General features: G+C 42.3%; 1 protein-coding gene across 19 annotated transcripts in view; it reads right to left on the bottom strand.

Moving 5' to 3' along the window:
- Positions 1-24,782, bottom strand: part of TRIM9 (tripartite motif containing 9) — a 110,028-nt gene that overhangs the window by 4,165 nt on the left and 81,081 nt on the right. For 2 of the 19 annotated variants that reach the window (XM_060167249.1, XM_060167335.1), the window contains 6 exons: positions 18,081-18,238; positions 16,751-16,889; positions 4,532-4,720; positions 1,958-1,999; positions 1,510-1,533; positions 379-682 (listed from right to left, as the gene is read on the bottom strand). In XM_060167249.1, the coding sequence (XP_060023232.1) occupies positions 379-682; positions 1,510-1,533; positions 1,958-1,999; positions 4,532-4,720; positions 16,751-16,889; positions 18,081-18,238 (856 nt within the window). The remainder of the gene's footprint in view (positions 1-378; positions 683-1,509; positions 1,534-1,957; positions 2,000-4,531; positions 4,721-16,750; positions 16,890-18,080; positions 18,239-24,782) is intronic. The other 17 variants (XM_060167385.1, XM_060167325.1, XM_060167352.1 and 14 more) reach the window with 14 other exon arrangements.

The following is a 24,782-nucleotide window of genomic DNA, read 5'->3' as shown; positions in this document are numbered from 1 at the left end:
GATTTGGAAACCGATGTTCAGAGAAACTAAGTATCTTGTCCAACAGTGCTTCTCTGGGAAGTTGTAAGTCTGGATTTTAGAATCCTGGAATGTTTTTCTATAATACATATACATGAGGATTCTTAGTTTCCAGCCCTGGGTGGAACGTAGCAATGAGGGACCTAGGAAAGTACTCGTGTCTCTGTCATTATGCAAATAAAATAAAATAAAACTCCAGGAGGGACTCAGCCAAGAGCAGTAGGACTTCTACTTCATAAAGATCGCCTGCCTGTCTTCCTTCATGTTGTCTGTTTAACAGGTCTCTGAACTCGGGCTCTCGTTCTCGACCAGAGGCCAACATGAAGAAGGCTTGCTTGGGGGGTAGGGGCTGCAGGGTACCTGTTGGTGTGCGAGTTGTTGTGCATGAACCAGCTCCGGTTGTTGTCCACATACATTGCCCAGGCTTTGTCGTCCTTTCCTAACATCACATCCTTCATCACGTTGTTGCGAGCCACACCAAAGGCAGGGTCTGGGTGGTTGTCATAGCGATCCACCGTGAGCTCCCAGTAATGGACACCCTTGGAGAAGCCAGTCTTCCCCAGCACCACCCGGTCATCGTAGCTACTGCAGGTCACAGTCAGGTTGTCATTGGAGAAGATGATGTCAGAGTGCGCCGAGCCAGGGTCAAAAGCAAACCAGGCCACTGGGAACAACAGAAGGGAGGGCGGTTACTAAGACGGACCCACTGAGCTCACGCCATAACGCACTCCTGGGCCGCAGAGGAGCGTCTTGTCCCGTTTTCATGCTTCCATGCGGGAAGGAGGTGTCCAGGGCCAGAAGGGGCTGTGAGTGAGCAGACAGGGGGCACTTCCTGGGAGCTAGGGCTCTCTGCGCCCAGAAGCAGACGGAGGACACACGACCGATTCAGCAGGGGTTACCCGGCTCAGCCTGCACTCCCAGCCGGGTGATCCGGAAGCGCAGTGGCATCGATTTTGGAAGGTGCAAGTCCCTTCACCCGGTGACTGGCAGAACAGTACACCAGAGACATAAGGGGAGAGGGATGCGCTAAGATGCCTGTGTAACCCTGAGACGGGGAGGCTAGGAGCTAGAGTCCTGGATGGAGGAGGGATAAAACACACTCAGTGAAACAAGGAAATGTCCCTTCTGCAGAATTGCTCAGGTCTACTCGTTTTGAAAATTTCCTCAGTGTTAGCGAAAGCTCAAAAGCTTCGAAGCTATCAGCAACAGAAACTAATTTTCATGAGTGATTGTGACTTGGGTGTAAGACAGGTTGCTTCCTTCACCACAAATGCAGTTTCCGTGTTACTCCTAAAACTACCGTGTAAAACGTTTTGGACCTTAGGTGCAGATGGAATGACGTCTTTGTACGCAGCGCTGTGCCCGAGTTCTAAATGTCACCTGCCCAGAACTTGCTCTGGACAGATGAAATTGCTGATTTATCAGATCTGTGAGCCACCACACATGCACTTTGGTCTTTGCTATTTGTAACAGAATAAGGTTATTCCATACCTGCCAACAGCTTTTTAATATCAACTGTTGTCATTCCAAGTGAAAGGCATGGGAGAGAGAAATAGGAAGCAAAATTGACATTGATAAGAAAACATGTCTCTCTTGATAGACTCATACCAAAAAAGGGCTCAGTTTAAAACTGCATACACTACTCAGTTTGAAACTGTATCAGTCTGATTAGTACATTTGCCCACAAGTGCTCTGCTTATAAAGAGTGCTTTGCATTGATGTACAAGAAAGCTGGGGGAAAAGTAATCTTCTCTGAGGCATAAGATTTCAAAATACAGACTCATTTTTCTGCGCATGTGAGAAACTGCTATAATGGGATTTGAATGACAATTAGACAATTCTATTGACATAGAATAAGCTGCCACCGTTTATTTTGTGAAGGGAGTGGAGCACACCAAGCACATATGTAAAAGATAACAATTACAATAGGTATACTTGCCTAATTGAGAGTAAGGTGCAGATTGTGTCTCAAAATTGCATCCTATAAAGAGATACTACACATCAAAGCTATGAAACAACAACCAGGTCAATAAAAATTATTTGTATACATGTAAAAAGCACCAGCTGAAGAGAGTCACCAGAGGCCTGATTCATGAAAAACCAAAGCCCTTTCTATATTAGTTTACTTGCCTGGGTAAAAATTGCCTCTCTGCTCTTTCAAAATGAATCTTTTTTTTTTCTTTTCATTTAATAAAATCTCCTCCAATTGTTTCTAAACTGTACAGCTTAAATTTTCATCATCTTCCGAGTTTAATCTTTTCCACTAAAGTTTCCGTATTCAGAAGAAAATGAGAAAAATTCATCCAATTGAAATGGAGAAATCACTGAATCTTGATAAAACTCCATTCTACATCACTGTTCCATGTACTTCTAACTCTGGTTATGCCCAGAGGCCTTTGCTGTGACTTGGGCTCAAGTCACATGATAATTATATAACTAGATGTGTAATGTAATCCCTATGTTAATACATACACCTGGTCATTATTAATAATGACATGAATTAAATGTCGTAAATATGAAAATGACCTCATCTCTTTCTTAGATTGTTTTACTACATGAGTCCTTTTCACCTAAGGGAGGGAGGGGGAAATGGTGCTGAAGGGGGTGGGAGTGACCTCAGAGATGTATTGGAATCACCTGTGCGACTTTTGCAACCGTCTCCCTCTTTCCCTAACATACCCTCACCTACTCCATGAGAAGTTTCATCAGGGTGGATGAAGCAGTCTAGTCTTAAAATGTTCAAAGGTGTGTGAACTACAATTTCAAGTGCTGTCAGTGACTGATCTAGGAAATGTGTTTTTGATGAGCACCAGGGTATCTCCTAGAAAGGATCATTTAATGTTTTTTCAATTCAGTAAGGCCCTTATGTGCTAAATAAAGGATAATACACTGAATTAAAAGAATTTTAGAAGAATTAAGAAAGCACCTTAGAAAGGACTAATGATTGAATTAAAAACAAAATGTAAAGATTATGATATTACTTTTGGTTTTTTTTTTTCCTCTGGGATGAACTGATATGCAGAATAATCATTTTCTCCAACTCATGGCTGAATACTTATGTTTAGTTTGTATCAATTATCACTTCAATTCCTATTCACAGGTTAGAACTTAGTGAGTACAGAACACCTGGAGTTTTAAAACTGAATCTGATATCCAGCTTTGGACATAAATTTGTAGAATCTGAATAGGGCTTTTAAATTTTTTAAATGAATCATGCCTTGTGCAAGTCTTTTTCAAAACAAGTTTTCTGAAATCTTTTTTACACTACTTTAAACACACCATCGTACATTTAAGTTTCAACGATACAACTAGAACAATGGTGTCAAATACAGCCATCAGATATCCCCAAACCCACATATTTTATTCTTGAGACAATATATACATTACAAAGACTATAACAATATTTCAGTACATTAGACACAAGTGAAAAGGCTTCCATAACAAAGCATGTCTAAAAGCCAATAGCGCACAGAAAAACATTAAGAAACATAAAAGCACAAAGAAAAATGTCATTTTAAAGAGAGCTTGAAGTCCCTGCATCCTTTTTGCACTGTCATGCTGTGGGCTTCTTCATTCCAGGATGTGGGATGAGCAAACAGAATAAAATAACAAACAAAAGAAACCTTTGGAAATGTGAAATGTGCATCGTAAGTATCCCTGATTACAATATAGTCCTGAAGAGATCAAATAGGACTGCAGTTTAGATATTTTAGGATTCTATTGGCTAGACAGAGTTCATGGCATAGTATCACTAGTCCAGCTTCCTGAAATCAGCCTGAAGCCGTGTCACAACCCTCTTAGCTGTAGGAAACTTCGGGAGGCCAGACTTTTCAGTGACTCCCATCTTTGGGCCTTAGGCTAGTTGAGGGTTTCTGATTTAGCTGGTGGTGGTTCCTCCCCTTTGCTTAGAAAAAAATCAGCCATGACCCTGTCTGACCAGGGAGCGCAGGATTCGGCAGGAAATACTTTCACTTGCTGCTCTCTGGTGTGTCTGCTTTGTATGATGTATTCTGCTGTCGGCAAGTTTTTTACTTTTATTTTTTCAATAAAGATCTCTTGAGTCTATGTTTAATCAGACCACTCCAGGCTGGGTGCACTGATCCAGTCTCCCAGAAACAGCTGGTTTCCTGGATACAGCAGGGCTGCAAACCTCCATACTAAGGCCACAGCCTCCACTCAGCCAGCACCTGCGCGTGCTATGCCACTGCATGTGATGACAGAGCAGGTTTCCCATGGTGGTACCAGCTTGTGCAAAAAGAACAACTTCACTCATCACTTTCCGACACCATTATATACATTGACCACAGCTCGATGGGTTGGTCCTCACACCACACACACAAGGATGCCACAAAGCTCCCTCATCCAAATGCTCCTCATACAGGAAGCAGGCCACAGACACAGAGACTAGCTCATCACCCTCTGCACGCACATGGACGCCAAGAACGAAACAGGTATTCAGAGATGCCTTCAAGGCACAGAGATCAAGAGGAAAGGTCAGACGAGCTCAGCTCACCAGGTGCATTGAGAGACTGTAAAGAGGAATGCAAGCTCAGCTGATGGGGTGAGGATCGGAAATCAAAGTAGGATCTCCTGGGGAAGCTGGGCTGTAGATTAAGGGTGGAGGAGAAAGGACTCATTCTACGGAGCGGCAATCTTTCCGAAGGCACTGGAAAAGGGACTGTCTGTTCTTCTGAATCTGTGTCTAAATGTAAGATCAACGCAAACTAGAGATCAGAAATCTGCCACCTGCTGTGCACAGTTTTCCCCAAGACCTGCCTTACGAATGCATTTTCACAAAGCCTCATCCACCCCGTAGTTGCCAATGTGGTTTGAGACTGGGAGGGAATTCTCGGCAGGTCGGAACCCATGACCAGAGGATACTTCAAATATCACAGACAATTGTCTTCTCTTCTCCCAATTTTTAGTGGTAGAGAAGGTATTGGAAGTTTCCGTTTAATTAAATATCTTTCGAGTTGAATTTAGAAACCTTAGAGGTAAATTTTACCCATTGATGACCAAGAGGAGATTAATACTTCACCCTCTCCAGCTCCCTTGGATGTTACTACCTGTACAACGATGGCCTCTTAAAGGGTTTGTATTTAGGAGGTGACGATTTTGACCAACTCTTTGCTGTTCCATATTTTTCCTTTTGTCTCTTATTTTTTCCGTTTCTAAATGGACGAGATGGTTTTTCTATACCAGCACAACACTGTTTGAATTTGCTCTTTGAATAGGAGAGGAAGATAGGGCTGAACAAGTAATCAGGGAAGGAGCCTTACCTTTGTCTCTGCATTAAGATGAGACCCTAACGATGCCCTTGAACATCTCTGGTTCTCTAACAATAAACAGACCATGGGCAGTGGTGAGGTGCATTTGTGGCAAAAATGTCTTTATTTTCAGATAGTCAGGTCTGGCATGAAGATCACTATTATCCCAGAGTAAGGACATACCAATTACTTGATTTGGTTCTAACATTTAGAGTAATTTAGAGGTAGTTCCTCTAAATTACTAAAATCATTCTTTTCTCTTCTGTTGAACAATAGGTGGTTGTATGCAGTAGGGTTATCTGGTCAGAGACAGATGTTTTACCAATAGGGGCCTTCTTAGAGCTTAGTCTGATAGTAATAATTTAGGAAATACAGATGGCATGATGGTAGTATTCTATGTCCAAAACCACCAAGGAACTTTCTTCTCATTGAAAAAATAATTTTGTTTTGGTGGCCAGAGAGTGTTCCTGGGAATATTTTTCTGGTTTGAGTCTGTTAGCATGTTCCTCTGTGTTGAACACATCCTTATCCTATCCAAATGCTATTCTGCACATGCTCAGTGGAGCACGTGTGTGCAGAACGGGATTCTATTTGAAGAGCTCAGAGCAAGGGCATTGGTGGAGCATTTCAGCTTAATACTGCCAACCCGGTCTCATTTTCATTTCTGAGCATATTAAAATTAGCTTTTCAGGCTTTAGACTTATCCTTGGGGAAAATTCTTTTCTTTTTCTTTTTTACTTTTTTACAGAAAAGCGTAAAGCAGATTTTCAGAGAAAAGAAATGGCTACTTATGGAGTTAAGGCTTTGTGTTCCCAATAACAATACATTCCAATTTTCTTCTACCTAAACTTCAAATGGTTCGGGTAATTTGGCATGTGTGATCATTTCCTTGTTCAGAAATGATTTACATTATAATGATCTCAGGGGGGAATTAGTCTTTTAGTTTAATGGAAAAATTTGAAAGACAATTGCACAGCACCACAAACTGATACGGGCTTCTTTTAGGGAGAGAATTTACAATTATATTTATCTCAGTAAAACATTTTTAACAAGAATTTGCTTGGAAATGTATTTTTCACCAAGTAATAATAATTAATTCATTATCCTTAAAATACTTGTTGCCCTGAAAATTAAGGGAAAGGACACATACAGTAGAATGAATTTCAGAGTATACTGAACTCTCGAGTAATCATCTGAAAACCAGTGAAGAGACGTGTACTGCATCCAGACTCAGGGAGCATATCCAATCCCATCATACTCCCCTTTTCTATTCTCAGCACCGGGAAGAAGCACTTAGAGTTGGTGATGGTACCACTCTGCGGGACTGGGCTGAGGGCAGCTATGGTTATTCATGGGATTAATAACTTGACACTAAAATGGTTAGCTTTTCTATCCTTTTATGTAGATTCGTTATTTATTGATGACCCAATTGTCCCTGACTCCTCTCAGTCTTGAACCATACTCTCTATTCAAGCAAGCTTATTTAATATACATGTTACCCAATCACTCCATCTCTGTCTCTGAATTTTTCCCACCTATGGCCTCCCATACCCTACCAGCTGGGCTCTTACCCCATTTTCTCTAAGAAGCTCCTAAAAAAAACTTCCTACCTTGTCATGAAAATTGTCCAAATGAAGTGCAAGAGAGCACTTTCCACTTGATCCCAGCAGACTCTCTGTGCCCTTCCCCATGGGCACATGGTGCAAGTGTTGGGTCAGTTGCCTACAGGTCATCTAAGTCACTTGATATTACCTTAGGTTGCAGGAGTCTAAGAGGGAAGACACTTATCTCGATAACATCTGAGCAGCAATCACAAGCTTCCCCTTGAAGTCCCCTAGGTTGAGGATCTCATGGCCTCCGGCAGCCCCCTCCTGTTTGTAGTCATTGCTGACATGGGTCTGGATATATCTCTTTGGGAACTCGACTCCTTAATCGTACCATTACTATCTGGGGCCATACAGAACAGCGCGCTAGTTCTTCAAATATTTGAGAGCAGTCACCGGTCCCCTTTAAATCATCCCTTTTCTGGGATAAATAGAATCGATTTCCAACCTTTCTTCTAGGGTGTGGATTTCAAATCTTTACTCTCCTCATCGTGCCCCTCTGGACATGTTCAAAGACATGAACCAAAGACAGTAAGACAACATTGGGAACAGTGGTGCCACACCCATGTTTAGCCAAATCACACAACTAACATTGAGCCTACACATAGCTACCCAAGAGTGTATTCTGTGTTATACCCAGGATGCAGGAAGGATGTACATGCCACTTCCTTACCTCTCCTTCAAAGCACAATTACTGAGATCTGGAGAAGGCTTTTCAGCCATTAATATTCTGTCAGTCACGACAAAGAGGAATTGGGTTAGTGCTTTTTTCAGAATACATGATATGAAGCTATGTTTCAGGTCATAGCTAATAACCAGGATAACTATTATTAATTTTTCACGTATAGGTCGCTGGAGGAAGAAAAATAGCCCCTTCAAAGATTTTTAATTTTTTTGTCATGTTTCATCACATGCAGTGATCCTGTCTGCTGAAGAGCTTTGCTGAGCAAAAAGCAGTTTAGCAGGAAAGAGCAACAGGAAACAGAATGCCAACGGAATACTGGTGTGGCAGCTCCGGGCATATCAGTAACTCTGGGATGAGGACAGTGTTTATAATGGGAGTGTGACGAGACACACTTTCCCTCAACTCTGTCAGTGACCATCACTCTCCTCTTGCCTTTGCCTGGACTGCTTTCCCTTCCCACCTGGATTGGCCAGACTCTGGAGTTGGGGCCTCTGCTTGGAAGAAGTAATCAAGAATCATCAAAGCAAAGATTGGCTGGGGACCACACTTATTATTTACTGACTTTTGGGTTTGAGGCAAAAAAAGAATATTTAAGTGGTGTGCTCCTTTTTTGCCTTACTGTATATTTATTTTATTTGTTCACTAGCAGACATTGCATTAAACCTGAGCAGCTGGGAAATGGGACGCATGAAGTTGGGAGGAGAACTGACCGTATTTAGAGAAAATCTGTATCTTATACTACTAATTGGTTTTTATACTTCTGAGGGTAGAGTTTCTTGACTGATTCCAACATGTACAGTGCACTAAAGATTTCTACAGATGTGGAATATTTGGAACTGTAAAGTACAGTCTTTGAGGTATTATTTTTGGAATTCAAAGAGGAAAGGCAAACTGACAGGGATTCCATAGGCTAACCCAGCTTGTATTGTGCTCTGGTAGAATTCTTGGTTATCTTCCTGTCTGGTAGTGAACAGCTTCATAACTTAAGCAGTCCTTGGGTGCTGGTTCAACAAGATGGTTGTATTTCAGAGTACAGTAAGGCAAGATATGTCACTAAGAGCTGCACGAGCAGCGTTAAAGATGAGTTTCAGTTCAATTATAAACCAGCTGTAAAATAATTTGCTTTTGTTGGGAAGACTTGAAAAGAGACAAAGAAATGAATGAAGGGGTTGAGTGTCCTTAAATGATCTAATGAGCATCCAAAGTCACAGTTATGTCCCACTGGTACATAATTTACAGTGAAAGGTGGTATTATAATCTTTCTTAAGTGTGGCATGAACTGCAGTTGAGAAGTGAGAAACACTTCCGTTCTGAAAAGCTCCTTTTAAAAGAAGAAAGGCAACAGGCTCTTTCCACCCTTGGGACAGCTGCACACTGTCACCAAGTCCTCCACTCCAAGTTAGAACACCAGGGCATGATTCATAAGGAACTATCATCAGAAGAACTGAAAATTCCTATATTTCAAAGAGATACAAAAGATTCCAAAGGACCAAACTGCTCCCCAGAGTGTCAAGTGCAAAGCACATTCTCCAAAAGCGAAAACAGGGTTTGGATCCAATTCGGTCTTATGGAAAATCAGGCAATTCTCTGGGATGTCGTGCATGTTGTCAAAATTAGAAAGAGTAAAGCACCTCTTTTCTGGGCTCTGAAAGCTGTCACGATGCCTCTCACCTTGGATTTCATAAAATCTACCTGGATTTGTTCAGGTATGGTTCACCTACCTTGAGGAATTTGTCCTGGAAATGCATATCCCTCTAACTAGATACTTGTATTTGGGGTTGCAGGGACGGCTCTGGTGCTCGGAGTCATGAAAACTACAGCCGAGGCAGAGTGGACCATACGCTTTTCCTTGTGTGATCCTTTACCGGCTACTTCCTACTAGTGTTGAATTTTCAGTGTCACAGGCAACCTCTGAGACCCACTAGAACCCCTGGGGGAAGTAGGAGGCGGCTACGCCAGTCCATAGCGTTTCCTGAAATAGTAACAGCTTTCGGCCGTGATTTTGAAGAGAGAAGCCACAGAAGAAAACCAGGGGGTATTAACTGTAAAAACTTAGAGGTCATCTGCTCTAAGTCTATAGTTTTAGAGACAAAACAATCCCCCCCCCCCCGCCGCCAAACAAAACCGTGAAGTCCAGAGAGATTAAGGGACACATCTAAGTCACACTGCCACCTGTGATGGGACAGGATAAGGGCCCCAGGCAGATCAATTCCTGGTAGATAAAATTTGGGGGCTGACAAGGCCATTGCTCTCTTTTGTGCCTTGGAAACGTATAAAAGGTAAGGTCGATGCTATAGGCCATGGGGCACATTTCAGTGGTCTCAGGGGTGACCAAGGATTGTGTGGAGGACCTAATTATCATTCTCCACACCCTGCATTATACTGAGGATGAATCTTTCTTGTCTATATAGAGTGGTTCCGTGGACTGTGGTGGTTAGGAATTGAAAGGCAAATACGTCACCCTCCCCTTTGGGATTCTGACCACACAAGGTGGGCAGGCTGAGATCAGATGAGGTTCTTTTCCCTCCACAAGGTTACACATTCTCTGGTGGGAAGTAGGGTGGGCGTGTGTCTCAGTACATTAAGGTTTAAGAGTACAGCACTTATCCTGGCCCCAAATCACTATAAAATATCTGCAAAGAGACTTTTGAACAGATGCATCTGGGGTCATTCTGGGCCTGTATTCTGCCTGCATCACTGAATATTCTCTGGGTTATTTTCTGTGACGTGTGGGACAAGAAGCTAGCACACTGGAAAGGGTGCTGTGATGCTGAGAGCCTAATGCGAAAGAAAAAGGCATTTTAATCTTTATGAATAACACCTTCTATGTCCCCTTTTAGAAAGCAGTTTCTAAGATGTGATTTCAAGAGTCCCAACCCTTTTGTTGCCATTAGATAAAAACAATCCTGGAAAACATTGGGGAGATGGCTTTTACGGCTGTTCAAGTAAGACAATGCTTGAGAGCACTTTTGCTCAGTGCTCTGAGCACCTGTGTGCAGAGAATGCTACAATTTACAGCCTTATCTACAGCCTGATTCTCTCATGATCCCTGATTATGCTTCCCACTTTTCCTCACAGTTGAGATCTGGAGGGCTGAGAGCTTCTGTGAATAAATAGCTCTGTGGTTTCAACCCGAGCAGGGCTCCCAGTCCCAGACCTCACTTGGTGGGGTCTTTCAAGGACCTCAAAGATGTGGCTCTGACATCCTTTTCCTTCCCAGGCAGTGACCCATCACTGCCAGCTGAAAGTGTCCACGTTGGAGAGAAGCTCAACCCGGGGGGTTGGGGAGCCAGAGGGAAGACATGGAAAAAGGACAGGACCCAAGGACGTGCTTGGATACTGGAAATGACAGTCATTTTCACATCTCCTTCTTAAAGCAGGAATATTGTTCTTTAGAGCAAAAGTCTAACATGACTGAAAGTGTTAAAGTCCAATTTCTGCCTGGGGTTTCTGGATGAACATGTGAGGCAGCTACACAGTACTGCTTCTACAAGCTGTCTTCAGACATCTAGCAAACAGACTTAGGGTAGTTTTTCCTCTTTTCCTCTTTTTGGTTGAGTGCAAATAGCACTGTTTTAATGTCAGCATCAAAGTGTACTGTGCTGGGCTGAAAGGAGCTGAAAGGCCCAGACCTGGCACGTCATTTATCCTCTCCCAGGATAGGAGAGGGAAGGCTCCGTTTTGCCATATGTAGAGTGGAATAATAATAATAACACTTTCCTCATAGAGTGCGGTAGGCAGAACAATGGCCCGTCAAAAAATCTCCATGTCATAATCCCCAGAATCTGTTGACTATGGCACCTAAAATGCCAAAAGGAACTTTGCAGATGTGACTAAGTTAAGGATCTTGAGATGGGAGATTATCCTGGACTATGCAGGTGGGCCCAAGGTAATAAATCACAAGGATGCTTATAAAAGGGAAACAGGAGGGTTAGAGTCAGAAAGAGATTGGAAGACGTTATGCTGCTGGCTTTGAAGATGGAGGAAGGGGCCGTGAGCCAAGGGATGCCGGTGGTTTCTAGAAGCTGGGAAAGAAACAGAACAGATTCTCCCCTAGAACCACCTCCAAGGAACGTAGTCCTGCTGACACCTCACTTTTAGCCCAGTGAAACCCATTTAGGATTCTGATCTCTAGAACTGTAAGGTGATAAATCTGTGTTGCTTTAAGCTGCTAAGCTTGTGGTAATTTGTTAAAGCAGCAATGGGAAAGTAATACATAGGGCAAATCTGGAATGTTGCAGCAACAGAACAGAAGGGAGGTTTAAACAATAGCAGTGGGTACAGAGGTATATAGCAGTCTTAGGGTGAAGAGAAAAGAATCCCTATTTTTAGGACCTTATAGTAAATGGATAGCTTTTATACAATTCCTCTGCTGGATTTCAGTATCCTAAAAATATCTGCTGGCTTTCAAATTGCTGTCTTTTTTCATGGAATCTTTTAATGGGCAATGAAGAAAGTTCTTGGAAGCTCTACACAAAATTACCATAGTATTTTTTTTGGGGGGGTACTTATGCTGTAATTCCATAAAGCCTTCTGATATACTTAATACTCCATTATCAAGAGTTCCAGAATATATACTGACTTTTAAATGTATTAGGTGGAAATCTTTCTAAAATGCATTATAGACTTTCTGACTTTCTGAGCATATGCCACAGAACGTTCTCTTTCTCTCCCCCCCCTTTTTTTTTTTTTTTGGATTGTTCACAGTTTTTCCAGTTACCTTCCTTGCTCAGTGCTGCCAACAGCCTCAATTCTCTTCTATACCAAATTCCTTTCTCTTCTAATGTGAGGTTTCCGGTCTGCTGTGATCTTTGCAAATGGGTCAATGAGCTCAGCGGAATTGTGCACAAAAAGAGGGAGAGCCGAGTGACACCAAGGGCTCTGCCGTGAGAACAACGTAGGAGCTTCTGTGCCTGAACTCTGTCCTTCCTTTTCCTACCAATCACAGGCCATTGTTGCTTACATCTTGACTGTAAGATGACTGCCTACACTGTAGGGTGGAAATCTTAGTTCTCGAGGGGTGAGGTGGTACCATAGTTTTAGGCACTCTGAGCCAGGTGCCATGGAGTTCAGGGAAGGAGGAAGAGTAAAGCCCATAGTCACTGGGCAGGGCCATGCTGTATGCATCGCTGTGAGCGTCAAATCGGCTCGCTCAATTAATGTTTGTGAGTGAATGAGGCCTCCTTTGCAAAGTCAGCTCAAGGCATAATTTGACGTTTTTACCTTACCTACAGTTATTCCCTCTGTTAGGATTTCTCTCTCTCCCTTCTCTGAGAAGTCTCTCCTTCCCTTTAGATCATGTTCATTTTCCCTGTAGTGTGTTGTATGTCATGTAGCTATTAGATGTAAGACAATCAGAATATTATGTCTATGAAAATACGAATTAAAAAACCCTCTGTTAGAAACATTTTTACTTTTAGAAGAGGCTGCTTGTTAGTCGAAATTAAACTCTAAATAGTAGAATTAAGGTGATATTAAAAATGGAACGGCTCATACATTTCTGGTGTAAAATCTATCCGGAAAGCAATTTGCAAACATAGATCAAGGGCTTAAAAACGTTCATACTCTTTAGTCTAGTAATTCTACTTCTAAGAATGTGTCCAGTGAAATGATCTTTTTCGCAAAGATTTGGATTAAAGAGTATTTTTTGCACAGAAGGTGCAACCCTCTGTGTTCTAATTCCTCTGAAGGATTGGTGAGCTGCAGCTCCTCCTGTGCTGAGAAGGCTGTGTGAAGCAGTTGCCTGGCTCTGAGAGCTGAGGGAAGTCAGAGAAAGACCTTTCTCCAGCCAGATAATAGTCTCAGTGAATTATTTGAGCACCAGGAATATTATCTTTGGTCTATCTTATTTTTTCTCCAGATTTGAAAAGAAGAAAAAAAAAAGTAGTCTGTTTAGGTAGGTAGAAGGAAAATAGAGAAAAATGAACAAAAATTTTTCTGTCCTATTCTCACCCATGTCTATTTTTCCTTGGGGGTGGGGGGCAGGAGGATAGTCTCCCAGACACAGAATGAGCCCTAGAACTCTATGTATTAACAAGACCTTGTCACATAATATTTTAAACAAATACTCTTTTGTAGCTGGTTTCAGAGACCGTGACACAGCCATCACAGCTATTAAATGAATTACTTTAAAGATATATACAACCAGGTTGTGGGCCTTATTTTAAAATTTCATTAAAATTATTAATTGCTTACAGTTCAGTTTCTTCTTAAGTCAGGGTAATTTGGTTTAGATCTGCAACTGGCCTTATTCTCATGGCTGTGTTAGGTACATTCCCAAGAACTTTGCTTTCAGGGAACTAAGCAAACTTGAACTCATATACTAATTTGTTTTCCTTTCCTTTTCTCTTTTGATAACACATTCTTTATAATTCCATTGCATTAAATTATTTTTCATTGTCTTCCTGACTGATTCCCTTATATAAATTATGTCTTCCTTACGGTCCCTTTTCCTTCTCTCACAGTGTTTATCGTAATTTGTAAGTATGCAATATTTGCATGTCTATTTCTTTAAGGCCTGTCTCTCTTCCTAGACTGTGAGCTCCGTGACAGCTGGGGTGACCTCTGCTCAACACTCTATACCCATATCAGACAGTTATCAAATACTGCCCAACAAATAGACAAACAAATTTGCTTTTGAAAAAAAAGGTCAGAATTCACAACAATGTGGACATTTGATCTCCCCTGCATAAAGTTACCTTTAGGTCAGCAGAAGGTTCTCTAATAGTTCAGAGAGTATAAGTGATAGGTGATTTAAACCTTGGACTAAATGCATGTAAATACGAGTTAGACTTGCTATCACATACGAGATCGTACCCTTCTGTGATACAGACTTTTTATTTTGAACCTTGGAAAGGGGTCAACTCTTGCTAAAAAGAACATAAAAGATTTTATTAAAGTAGAAAGCAAACCAACCATCCCATCACCCACAACAGTAGCAAAGAAAAAAAATCTCCAAAGCAAATCTTTCCAGGAATGGTAAGAAATAAGATTAATAAAGTATAAGTTCAGTTAACTTATTAAAACTCTTGTTAATGGCATTTTCCTCATTGCTTTCTAAAAAACAAAAAAAAGAGGTATAATTCTTTAGTTCTACAGGCTTTCTCAATTGTTACAGATCGATCAAATCTGTTTTTTCCTAATAAGCTATTCGTTATATTTTTTCTTGCTTTCTAAATCTTGTCTCACTGTTGGAATGAATTAGAATGAGGGAGAAACAAATAGAACAAACCAAAGTTATGGAGAAAGTATGTGTGTGAACTTTATTTCATCATGAGAAAATCACTTCTGTGCAGTAACAGAGAATACTGATATCTACACGATGATAGGGTTTTCTTTGTATTTAGATACATACCTTATATTTGTACACAATATATAAAATTCATGGAGGAAATTAATTTCTACAGTACAGTTTCTTTGTTGGAAGAGGACTTGTTCCGTTAGTTTCTTTTAGAAAATGACCCCCAGTTCTGTGACTGTGGTACCAAGGATCGCAGTTCCAATCCTGTAATTTATTAGACACCATAATCTTATGAACATTAATCGAAACTTAGAAACTACATCCTCCTGCAGGATGAAAAGAGAGACATAAGTGCTCAGGCTGCTATGCTAATAACTGATTTTTAGCAGAATAGTATGATTTCCATGATGCATTATGAATAGAAATAGTTTTCCCATAGGTCTGGTGACACAGATTAACAACGCTGCTGCAGATTGTCACCCTGCTCTGATAGCATGCACTTCACTCTTCAATCAAACCGCTTTGTACACACATGGGAAACAAGGCCATCCCCATCAAGGGCCTTCTGCATTGCACCTAGGAACACTTCTGGAGGGCTTTAGCATCTAGCATGGTGCTTTGGGAAAAGAGGCAATTGCTCTCAGCTGACAGGTCTCTTCCCAGAGAGAAGTTGCTAAAATGATCATCCCAGGGGAGGCTCGGCTGCCACATCCCTATAACCCAAAGCGGGATAGGTATGTGGGCATTTCCCCTTCACCAGATCCTTCTCTTTGAGTAGCATCATTCAGACTTACAAGTGCTCCCCAAGTGTGGTTTTCACAACTAGGGGCCTTTCAACCTTGCTGTGGGATTTGAAGTTGTGCTTATTTTTAACCATGTGAACCATTTTAGGGGTGACTGGCACATGCTGAGGTTTGTGGGAAGCGGAGCACAGTTCTTTTTGCTAACATTTTGAATGTGAGCAAAATCAACATAATCAGTTCTGCAGAGGGAAGTTACGGAGAATGCCATGGGATGGGGGTGGCTTCTATGATTAAAGTGACACCCAGAAGGTCTGAAAATGCTTTGGCACCGACCACAAATACCTCGTCATAAGTTTCATTTCATGTGTTGCAATTGCTTTTAGAGTGAAAATGTTAACAGCCTCAGAGGTTATACCTGGCCATCAAATGCAAGCCCCTCTCCTGACATGGATGGCTTGCCTTTGATGGCCAAAATATTTACAGTATAGCCAAGAAGCGAAAGTTGTCTGGAGATGGACCTTGTGCGGAGGCCCCGGGCAGCCTAACCAAGCCTAGAGGGACTGGCAAAGGTGAAAATGGCGAGGTAACGCAGAGGCGCTGGCCTCTTCCTGGCTGGTGCCCACGGGGAGCCTCGGTCCCAGCGTGTGAAACGGAACTTGCTGGTTAAGCCAGGAGTGGCCGACAGGCCCTCTTGGAAAGGCTCCTGCGCCCCACACCCCTTGGAAACACGTTCAGTCAGATAAATCCGCAGCTGGAAAGGACCTCAGCCCCGCCCTCAGACACAAGCCAGCGCTACAAAGCAATTGAGAATCGTCTGGGCAAAACTGGCCGGTGGTGTGTATCGTGGAGAATGGGAGCCTGCCCTAGAGCCTACATACATCTGTCTCACACACCGCGGCACATTGAGGCCTTCACTTTTCAGCTTCTTCCGCTGCAGCTTATTTAGAGCGTTATCAAAGGAAGCCGCCGGCCAAGGCCATTGGAACTGCCGCTGTGGACTCTTTGGTTTGATCACGTCCACATACCATGGGCTCGCTAAACGCAGGAGAGAAACAGCGGCTCTGTGCCAGAATGCAGGGCAAGTCATGGAAACACTTGCGAATGTGGGCAGTGGTGGGGTTACCTCCGGGCTTGCCAGCCATTCTAGATGCCTCGCAGTTCTCGCTCTGAGGGATACTGCTGAAGGGCCTTACCCTCGGACGTCTGGAGGACCAGGGTCTTGCTGTACTGGCTGACTCCTGTTTTGTTGAAGGCCTTGATGCGAGCATTGTATGTGCTGTTGAAGTGAAGACCATCCACGGTGCACATGGTCTCCTTTCCAACATACACTTCCTGAGGGGCAGAAAAGAACAGGCCACCATTTAACGCCAACCCTTGCCCGGGGCTGGTCAGGAGGCAATGTTGCAGGGTGGACAGGAGCAGGTGCTTTGGGGTCTGCCTGATCTGAGCTCAGCCTGTGAGCTACTGGGCACTGAACTGACCTCTTTTAGCCTCAGTTTCCTTCTCTGTAAAATGGGGACAAAAATACCTACCTTATGAGGTTGGTGTGAGGATTATATAAGGTCATACGTGCAAACTGACTAGCATAGTGCCTTGTGTTTAGCGTGGGTCTGGCCGCTTACGGAATGCTAGTTATTAGCAGATAGGGCTTAAAAGATGAAAACTGGGTACTTACAGTTAGCATTATGCTTATTATTATTATTGGCATTTATTCAGTATATTATACCTACTGAGCTCTTTATTCATCAGTATGATTTGTAAAAAACAGGTTTGAAAACATGCAGTGGTCTCTATGCTATGTTTATAACCCACTGATAACTTCAGAAACTGCCACAAAGCATAGGAGTTTTGAAGTTTAGGAAGGGAAATCATGAGTATTCAGATTTTCACCACAGTACAGAAGGAAGAGGGAGGAAACAGGGAAGGGAGGAAGAATGACATTTCAAAAGCTTAAAATAAATCCTAGCATAATGCATCCTTAGCATAGGTTAGGCAGATGCCTCTCTCTTTAGCTGTACACGTTGCAACATTATGCTGATGTAATGAGTAAAAATAATTTGCATCAAAAGCACAGCCTTAAAATGACAACTTGTCAGTGGGATACTCAGTAGACTGGGGTCTGAGATCGCAGTATGCTAAGACTTTTATATGAATTATCTAAGTGGCTCTTAACAACAGTGCACGAGGTACATATTATTGTCATCCCCTTTTTACAAATGAGGACCTGAAGGCTCAGAGAGCTGGGAAATGGGCACAGTCCCAGAGCCAAGTGGGGGAGTTGGGACTTGAATGCAGGCAATCTGACACCAGAGCTGGCAGTACTGCACGTATCAATATTTTCTCTTCAGAAGAGTGGAGCAGTTTCTATTCAGGGACTCCTTTGTCCTTCTTTGATGGGACAGGGAGAAAGCAGGCCTCAGATGAAGAGCAGGCAGGCCCTGCCGGGATGGGTCGGAGACTCCATGGTGGGTCCTCCGAGGTCGTCACCGGTTTTGGCTGACAAGCCGTAGGTTCTCCACTTACCCGGAACTGACCACCATTGCCGTCATCCAGCTCCAGAATGTATCCTTCGGCGGGCACCGTGGACAGGGGCGGCTGTTTCCAGGACAGCGTAGCGCTGTTGTTGTGGGTGCAGCACTCCTCCAGCTGTAAGATGGGAGTCGCTGGGACTGGAGAGGAAGCTAAACAGAAATTAGTGTAACACTGGCTTCTGTCGAGCTGCCAACATTTTCAGTATCTAGGAATGAGAAGCACGCCCTTCCTTAGGCCAAGTGGCTGGGCTAAGCAGCTAGCCTGGGGTGTATGGAGGTGGGGGGCGCCTGAACAGGATCCCTCCTAGAGTCTCCAGGAGTGGCCGTGGTTTCTGGTCTACTGCGCTGCCTTTTCCCAGCTCATGGTGGTACTTCCTACCTTACCTGGCGGGGAGACAATGGCTCTGTTCTCACCCCCTTGAGCACCGAAGACATCACCCCTAAGAGAAGTGTTTCACGTAGGAAATGGATGTCCCATCCAGCCCACTGAAGCCTGTTTCACCCCCATAACATGGCTGATGAATTTATCATAGAGTTTATTCTGAGCCTTAAACCACATTTAATAAAATGGGAACTGCCTATGCTGAGAAATAGCTCTGAAACCACTATATTTCTAAGGTTCCATCATTTTTTATTAGTGATTCCACTCAAGGTTTTGTGCACATAAGAAGCTATAGCTCTGGATTTTTGAAAATTTGGTACCAAGTGATTTCTCAGTTTTGAAACTTCTGAGGAATTTGACACCATTCTTTCAAAGCAGCTATACCTTGAAAATGGCACTAGCTCAAGTCTGTTCTTTCTGTAGGTGTAGAGCAGTCAACTGTGAACCTAGAGAGGAGTATGGGAACAGATGGGGCCTGGCAGGGAAGGTCAGAGTGTCTTTGTGACCTTGTGAGAATCTGTCACAGTGTTACTAGTCACAATACCACCCCCCCCATTTTGTGCTGAGTCTTGTATTACTTAAAACTGCAGATTAGTTGAGCCTTCAGACATACAGACATAGAAATGTCAGCGAATGAATAATCCTAGCTCCTAACATATGAACTCAATTTATGTATCTGGGAGCAGTGTTTTTACTAACTGCTTAAAATTATTTTTCAGCACCAAAACATGAATTTATTTTTGTAGCACTTTAACACAGGAGAGAATGGTGTGGACCACGTCCAGCGACATTCAGGTGAACAAATGTTAACTGTGGAACACCTGGTATGCTGTACCAAAACTGGACTTGGAGTGTCATGCACTGAATTAAATCTCCTTGCCAGTCACCCTGACTAAGATGGTTAATTTAACAGCAGTTTAGAAAACAGGTTCTATGGTGGATTACCTAGAAAACAAAAGCAGTGACTATAAGTGATATGAAGGTGAAGCAGGTCTATTATCTTATAATTAAGAAGGCTGGTACATGACAAGAAAACCATGCCTGAGTTACCAGATCAAACATAATTAAATCAAAATTACCACCAGGTAATTGGAGGTCATCAGTTTAGGAAGGGAAATAACGTTTCAAGTTTCAATTGCACAGGGTTCAGGTGGGATCTTATCAGGGAACAATGGCTCTGCAGCCTCAGAGGAAATCTGGAATTGGAGGAAAGGAAATAAATGCACTGCCTTGTTCAATACATAGACTACAGGACTGGCTGGGAGGAGGAGACAGAAGACAGAACTGCTTCGAATGATTCTAATGACCATCTACATGTAACAGGTATCATCTAGGAGTTGTAATTGGAGGTTAACTTAAGGTCGTTATTCCAGTTAGGAACTTACTTTGTCATTTAAATTTTTTTCCGTATAAACAGAATACATCTTAACATATCAACAGTGGAGTAAAATCTGACAAGTTTAAGCAAACCATTCTTCAAAGGGCTTCTAGAGACATGGAACGATTCTCCCTGGGGACATTTGCTCTTAGCTGTGCCTAATGGTTACAGCCTTCCATAAAACAACAATTTCTTGGACTCTATTTCATTATGTGCCCTATCAGTCTTCATTTTCCCTTTGTTCATGTTTCAGGCAAGTTTACATTTCATCAATTTTAAAATCAAAGAATAAGATCACAAGATGTTTTCAATTTGAATCATACAAATACTTGCAATGTCTCTGATAAGAAACCTCAAATTTCCCATATAGACATAGGTATAATTAAAAGATTAATTGAAATACATGGTGTCATATATAATTAAAGCATGTGAACTTCATTCATAAGTCCTCAGTGGATACACTTTAAAAGGCCAAGAAGAGAGAAAAAAGTCTAACCAGTCACTAATCTTCAGATCTTAACAGTGTCCCAAATTTAAACAAACAAGCAAAGAAAGAAAGCAAAGTGAGAGACAGAGAGAGAGAGAGAAAGGAAGAGAGAGAAGGAAGGAACCCAGAAACATTTGCATGTATCTAAATCTATTTCTCAATGTGCTGAGAATTATTTTTTCTTTTTCCTTATTTACCCCAAAGTGATGTTGCATATAAAAGGAAATGGGACATAATTACAGCCTCATTAGCAAAGACTAAGAGTGGCATTTCAGAACAACGGATTTTATACTGGGTGTTATATTATTATTACCCTTTTTCACTTTATTAGGTATAAAATAAATGACCTACAAGAATATAAAGTATTTTCAAATGAATTTATCTCTTGTGTTTTGGAAATGGACAGCATTACAGTTCCTGGGCTGAACTCTGAGAGAGAAGGTTTTATTTTATTGAAATTCCTATAGTTGGAGCTACAATAACTATCTTAACTCCTTCATGATCATTCCTGGACATCTTTATTTTTCCTAAAGAACTAGTTTCCCCTGACCTGATCAGAATTCTAGTACTCAGCATCCTTTTAGCCTGTAAAATCAAGCTTCAGGCTAAAAAGTCTCTTTGACACAGGAGGGTAGGTGTTCTTATTGACTTCCCTGGGGTCTGGTGGAGTCTCATCTCAAAATTAAATTCTGCCACAGTGGCTTGTTATACCAAGGTTTTCAAATGTCTTACCTTTTTTTTTTTTTTTTTGCAGTACGTGGGCCTCTCACCGTTGTGGCCTCTCCCGCTGCAGAGCAACAGGCTCCGGACGCGCAGGCTCAGCGGCCATGGCTCTCGGGCCCAGCCGCTCCGCAGCATGTGGGATCTTCCCGGACTGGGGCACGAACCCGTGTCCCCTGCATCGGCAGGCAGACTCTCAACCACTGCACCACCAGGGAAGCCCTCAAACATCTTACCTTTTAAAGGCCATTCTAGTTCAAATTATCTCTCACGTTTTTCACATTTGTTTACTTTTCCCTCTTCCCAGTACTTTTCAGATTGAGAGCACTCACAATCATCCAGAATTCCTCTGTGAGGTTTCACAGGAGTGTGGTGAGGACAATGGGAGAAAAGAGATCCCGTGCTGTGGAAACACTGCTGAGGGCCAGACTGTGGGCAGAGGCTTACATGTGTTCACTCATTTAATTTTCAGCACGACCCCACAAGGTAGGTACTGTTATTATCCCTATTTTAGACAAAGAAACTGAAACACAGAAAGAGTTCACCACTAGTCAGTGGCAGAGCTGGGTTTTGATGCCCAGCTGGTTGGTTCCAGGGGCTGGATGTTTTTATTGTCTCTCCAGTCTGGGCTTCAGTAATAGTGAATGAGACGGAAAGTGTAGGCCTAATTCCAAGAGAATGAAACATTTTTGGTTCCTATAATGTGAACAATAAAGCTTCTCAAGAATTGCTGGTATAGATTAAAGAAACATTTCACCTTAAGAGCTATGGTGGTTGGGAAAGCAATTTTACTCCGTCATGTTCTCTGAAGGTTCCTTTGTAGACTGTCTTTCCTTTTTATGGTGGTTGAATAATACAAATGGCATCTGAGGAAAGTTTAGACTTTAGAGGAAGGACAGGCTGTTTCTGGAAAGCTATCACTAGTACTTTGCTAAGGATAAATGTGAACACGGGCTTTGAGGACACGAATTCCAGGCCCTCAGACCATGAACAGCTTCCACACGAGTCCGCACGTGTGCTCATTCCCATCACTGCCAAAGCTCTGTGCATTCGTTCTCCATGATTTATAGGAGGGTCTGTTCAGATCATACCGTCCTTGCCCGTGACCTTGGTGCATACTCAGGGCTTTTAACATTCAACACTAGTTAATGAAGATAAATGTGTCCTTAGGTGAGTAGAGGCACTCAAGGGATTAACAGCCATTGGTCTATGTGCTAAAAACGCTTGATAGACCATTAGGTCAATGTTTCATCCTGGGCTGGAATGAACACACTGGTGTTTCATTTCAGCACTGACTCATGAACCTTGGACCACTTTGTGTACTTAGGCAATTCTGGGGTAATATTTTTCTGGGAGAGGGTAGGTGTCTGAAATCTATTCTGAGCCAAGCAGCAGAGCCCTTGATAGACTGGGGAAAAAAAACATTAAAATTTCCTTCCCATGACCTGGTAAGCGTTGAAAATAGCAATTTAGAATTAAGGAAAAATGTGTTCATTACTCCATAATAAAAACAGAACACAAAGTTTAATCAGTTGTTTTCTACAAAAGAAAAGCCTGAGAGATCAAGCACAACTCCCATAGTCTGGAAAGAGAGTAAGATGATTTTCTAATCAAAATGCAACTGGAAAACATGCCATCACAATTTAGGAATATTTGAACAAAGAGGGTACCAGCATTCTCTACTCAAATCTCAATTGCTTGAGGCTGATATGGAATCAGAAAGAGCAGATCAGTTAAATCCTCAACTAATAAGAGAATAATTTTAGGCAATGCATTTTAGCTGAGTAGCAGCTGGCCTAAGTGGAAATATTTAAAAACCAACCACAGACCTATCTTCTTTGATATTAAAAAAAGAAAGGCAGGCTTCCCTGGTGGCACAGTGGTTGAGAGTCCGCCTGCTGATGCAGGGGACATGGGTTCGTGCCCTGGTCTGGGAAGATCCCACATGCTGCGGAGCGGCTGGGCCCGTGAGCCATGGCCGCTGAGCCTGCGCGTCCGGTGCGCGTCCGGAGCCTGTGCTCTGCAACGGGAGAGGCCACAACAGTGAGAGGCCCGCGTACCGCAAAAAAAAAAAAAAAAAAAAAAAAGGCACCTGAGATGAAATTTCAAAACCAGAGAGATGCTCAGATTTTGAGTCAGGCATTAAACAGATATTCTAGCTGTAAGTTTGAATCATAGCTTTAAATACATATTTCTAGTAACTTTGAAAATATTTTAAAGTTTCTGCTAATCCACTTCGCACAATTAGATATCATATATTGAAACTAACGTATTGTTAGTCTCACAATGGTCAGATTAACACCATTCCAAATGCTACTTAAATTTGGCCATTTGTACATGGATATTGGGGTGTAATTTCTTGAGATATTTTTACTGACAAGCTGTGAAAGCACAGTTTATTAAACTGACTATGAATACCTTAAGAAAATAAAAAGACCAACACTACACAAGGCAAGGTTGCGTATATACTAACAGATATCAAAGGGGCCAGTAGGAGAAGTCCTAACTACCGTCAATTAAGTTCTACTGTGTCATACCTTTTGGCTTTTTCTTTCCATTGAAAGCATGACCGATAAAAATTATTCAGATTCTAAAGAGGACTGGGCTCTCACTGAATTAATTAAACTTAATGAGCACAAAGCAAAGCTTATAAATGAACTCTGCAGAGGGACACTTAACAGAAGTAAATTAAATTAACATGAAGTGTTGAAAAGGAAAATGGAATAATCCACTCTCATACCAAATGACCTGCTATATTAAATTCATAAATAACTGTTCTGGATAATTTTGTGTTCCAGGTGAATTTTTGCTGCGAGAGCTCTCTGCGTTTTGGCCTTTAGCATGTGTGACATTCTCTCCTGTGTGTACAGTCGTGTCCACACTTAACTCCTGTGTGCAGCCCTAAATGGCCAAGTGAGAATGCTTTAGGAATGTGGTCTGTGATGCACGACACGTGAACCTGCAGTTCCCACATCAGATGAAGGGCCAGTTCACTCCAGTACAATAGCTACCATCATGCCAGCTGGCCTGGAGTCCACCATGGCAGATGGACATGACTCAGGACGGATGGGGGAGGAGAGGGCTCTCCAGCTGATTAAACCATCTGAAAGCCCTGAGGCTTCTATCCTTTACCAGCCCCTCCTCCTGCCCCATCACCAAGGCTAATTGGATTGGCTCTTTTTTTTTTTTTTCTCTTCCACCAAAAGCCCTTACATTGCCCTTTTGGGACACATTTTCTCCTCTGAGCTACTTATGACATAACCTTTCAATGATTCTACCTCCTTGAAGGAACTGGGCAAAGAGAGAGGCTGATCAAGGGGGCTTTACCTCAGGCTCTCTATACTACTTGGATGGTGACACATCACAGGCTACTGTGTAGGTGTTAAAGAAAAAAAAATTTTAAAGCTTGAAAGCACTGCTGCAACAAAAAGTTAAATTTCTTAAGTTTAAGAGAAGACTTCAGTTATTCCTTGAAGAAGCCACTTCGTAAGGCATTAACTTTACAGCACAAACCAGAAGTTGTAGGTGTGGGTTCTGGAAACATGCTCCCTGCGTTTGAATCCCGGCCCTGCCACTCACTAGCTGGGTGAGCTCAGGCAAGTAACCCAGTCTTCCTGTGCCTCAGCTGCCTACTAGGATTGTGTGAATAAAATGAGTTAATCCATGGAAAGCAATTAGGAGTGTGTCTGGTTTGGTAGGCAGTCAGTAAATGCTAACTATTTTTGTT

The sequence above is a fragment of the Lagenorhynchus albirostris genome, chromosome 1 (assembly GCF_949774975.1).
Source record: "Lagenorhynchus albirostris chromosome 1, mLagAlb1.1, whole genome shotgun sequence".
Lineage (NCBI taxonomy): Eukaryota > Metazoa > Chordata > Mammalia > Artiodactyla > Delphinidae > Lagenorhynchus > Lagenorhynchus albirostris.
This window is presented reverse-complemented; position numbering and strand designations above follow the sequence as displayed.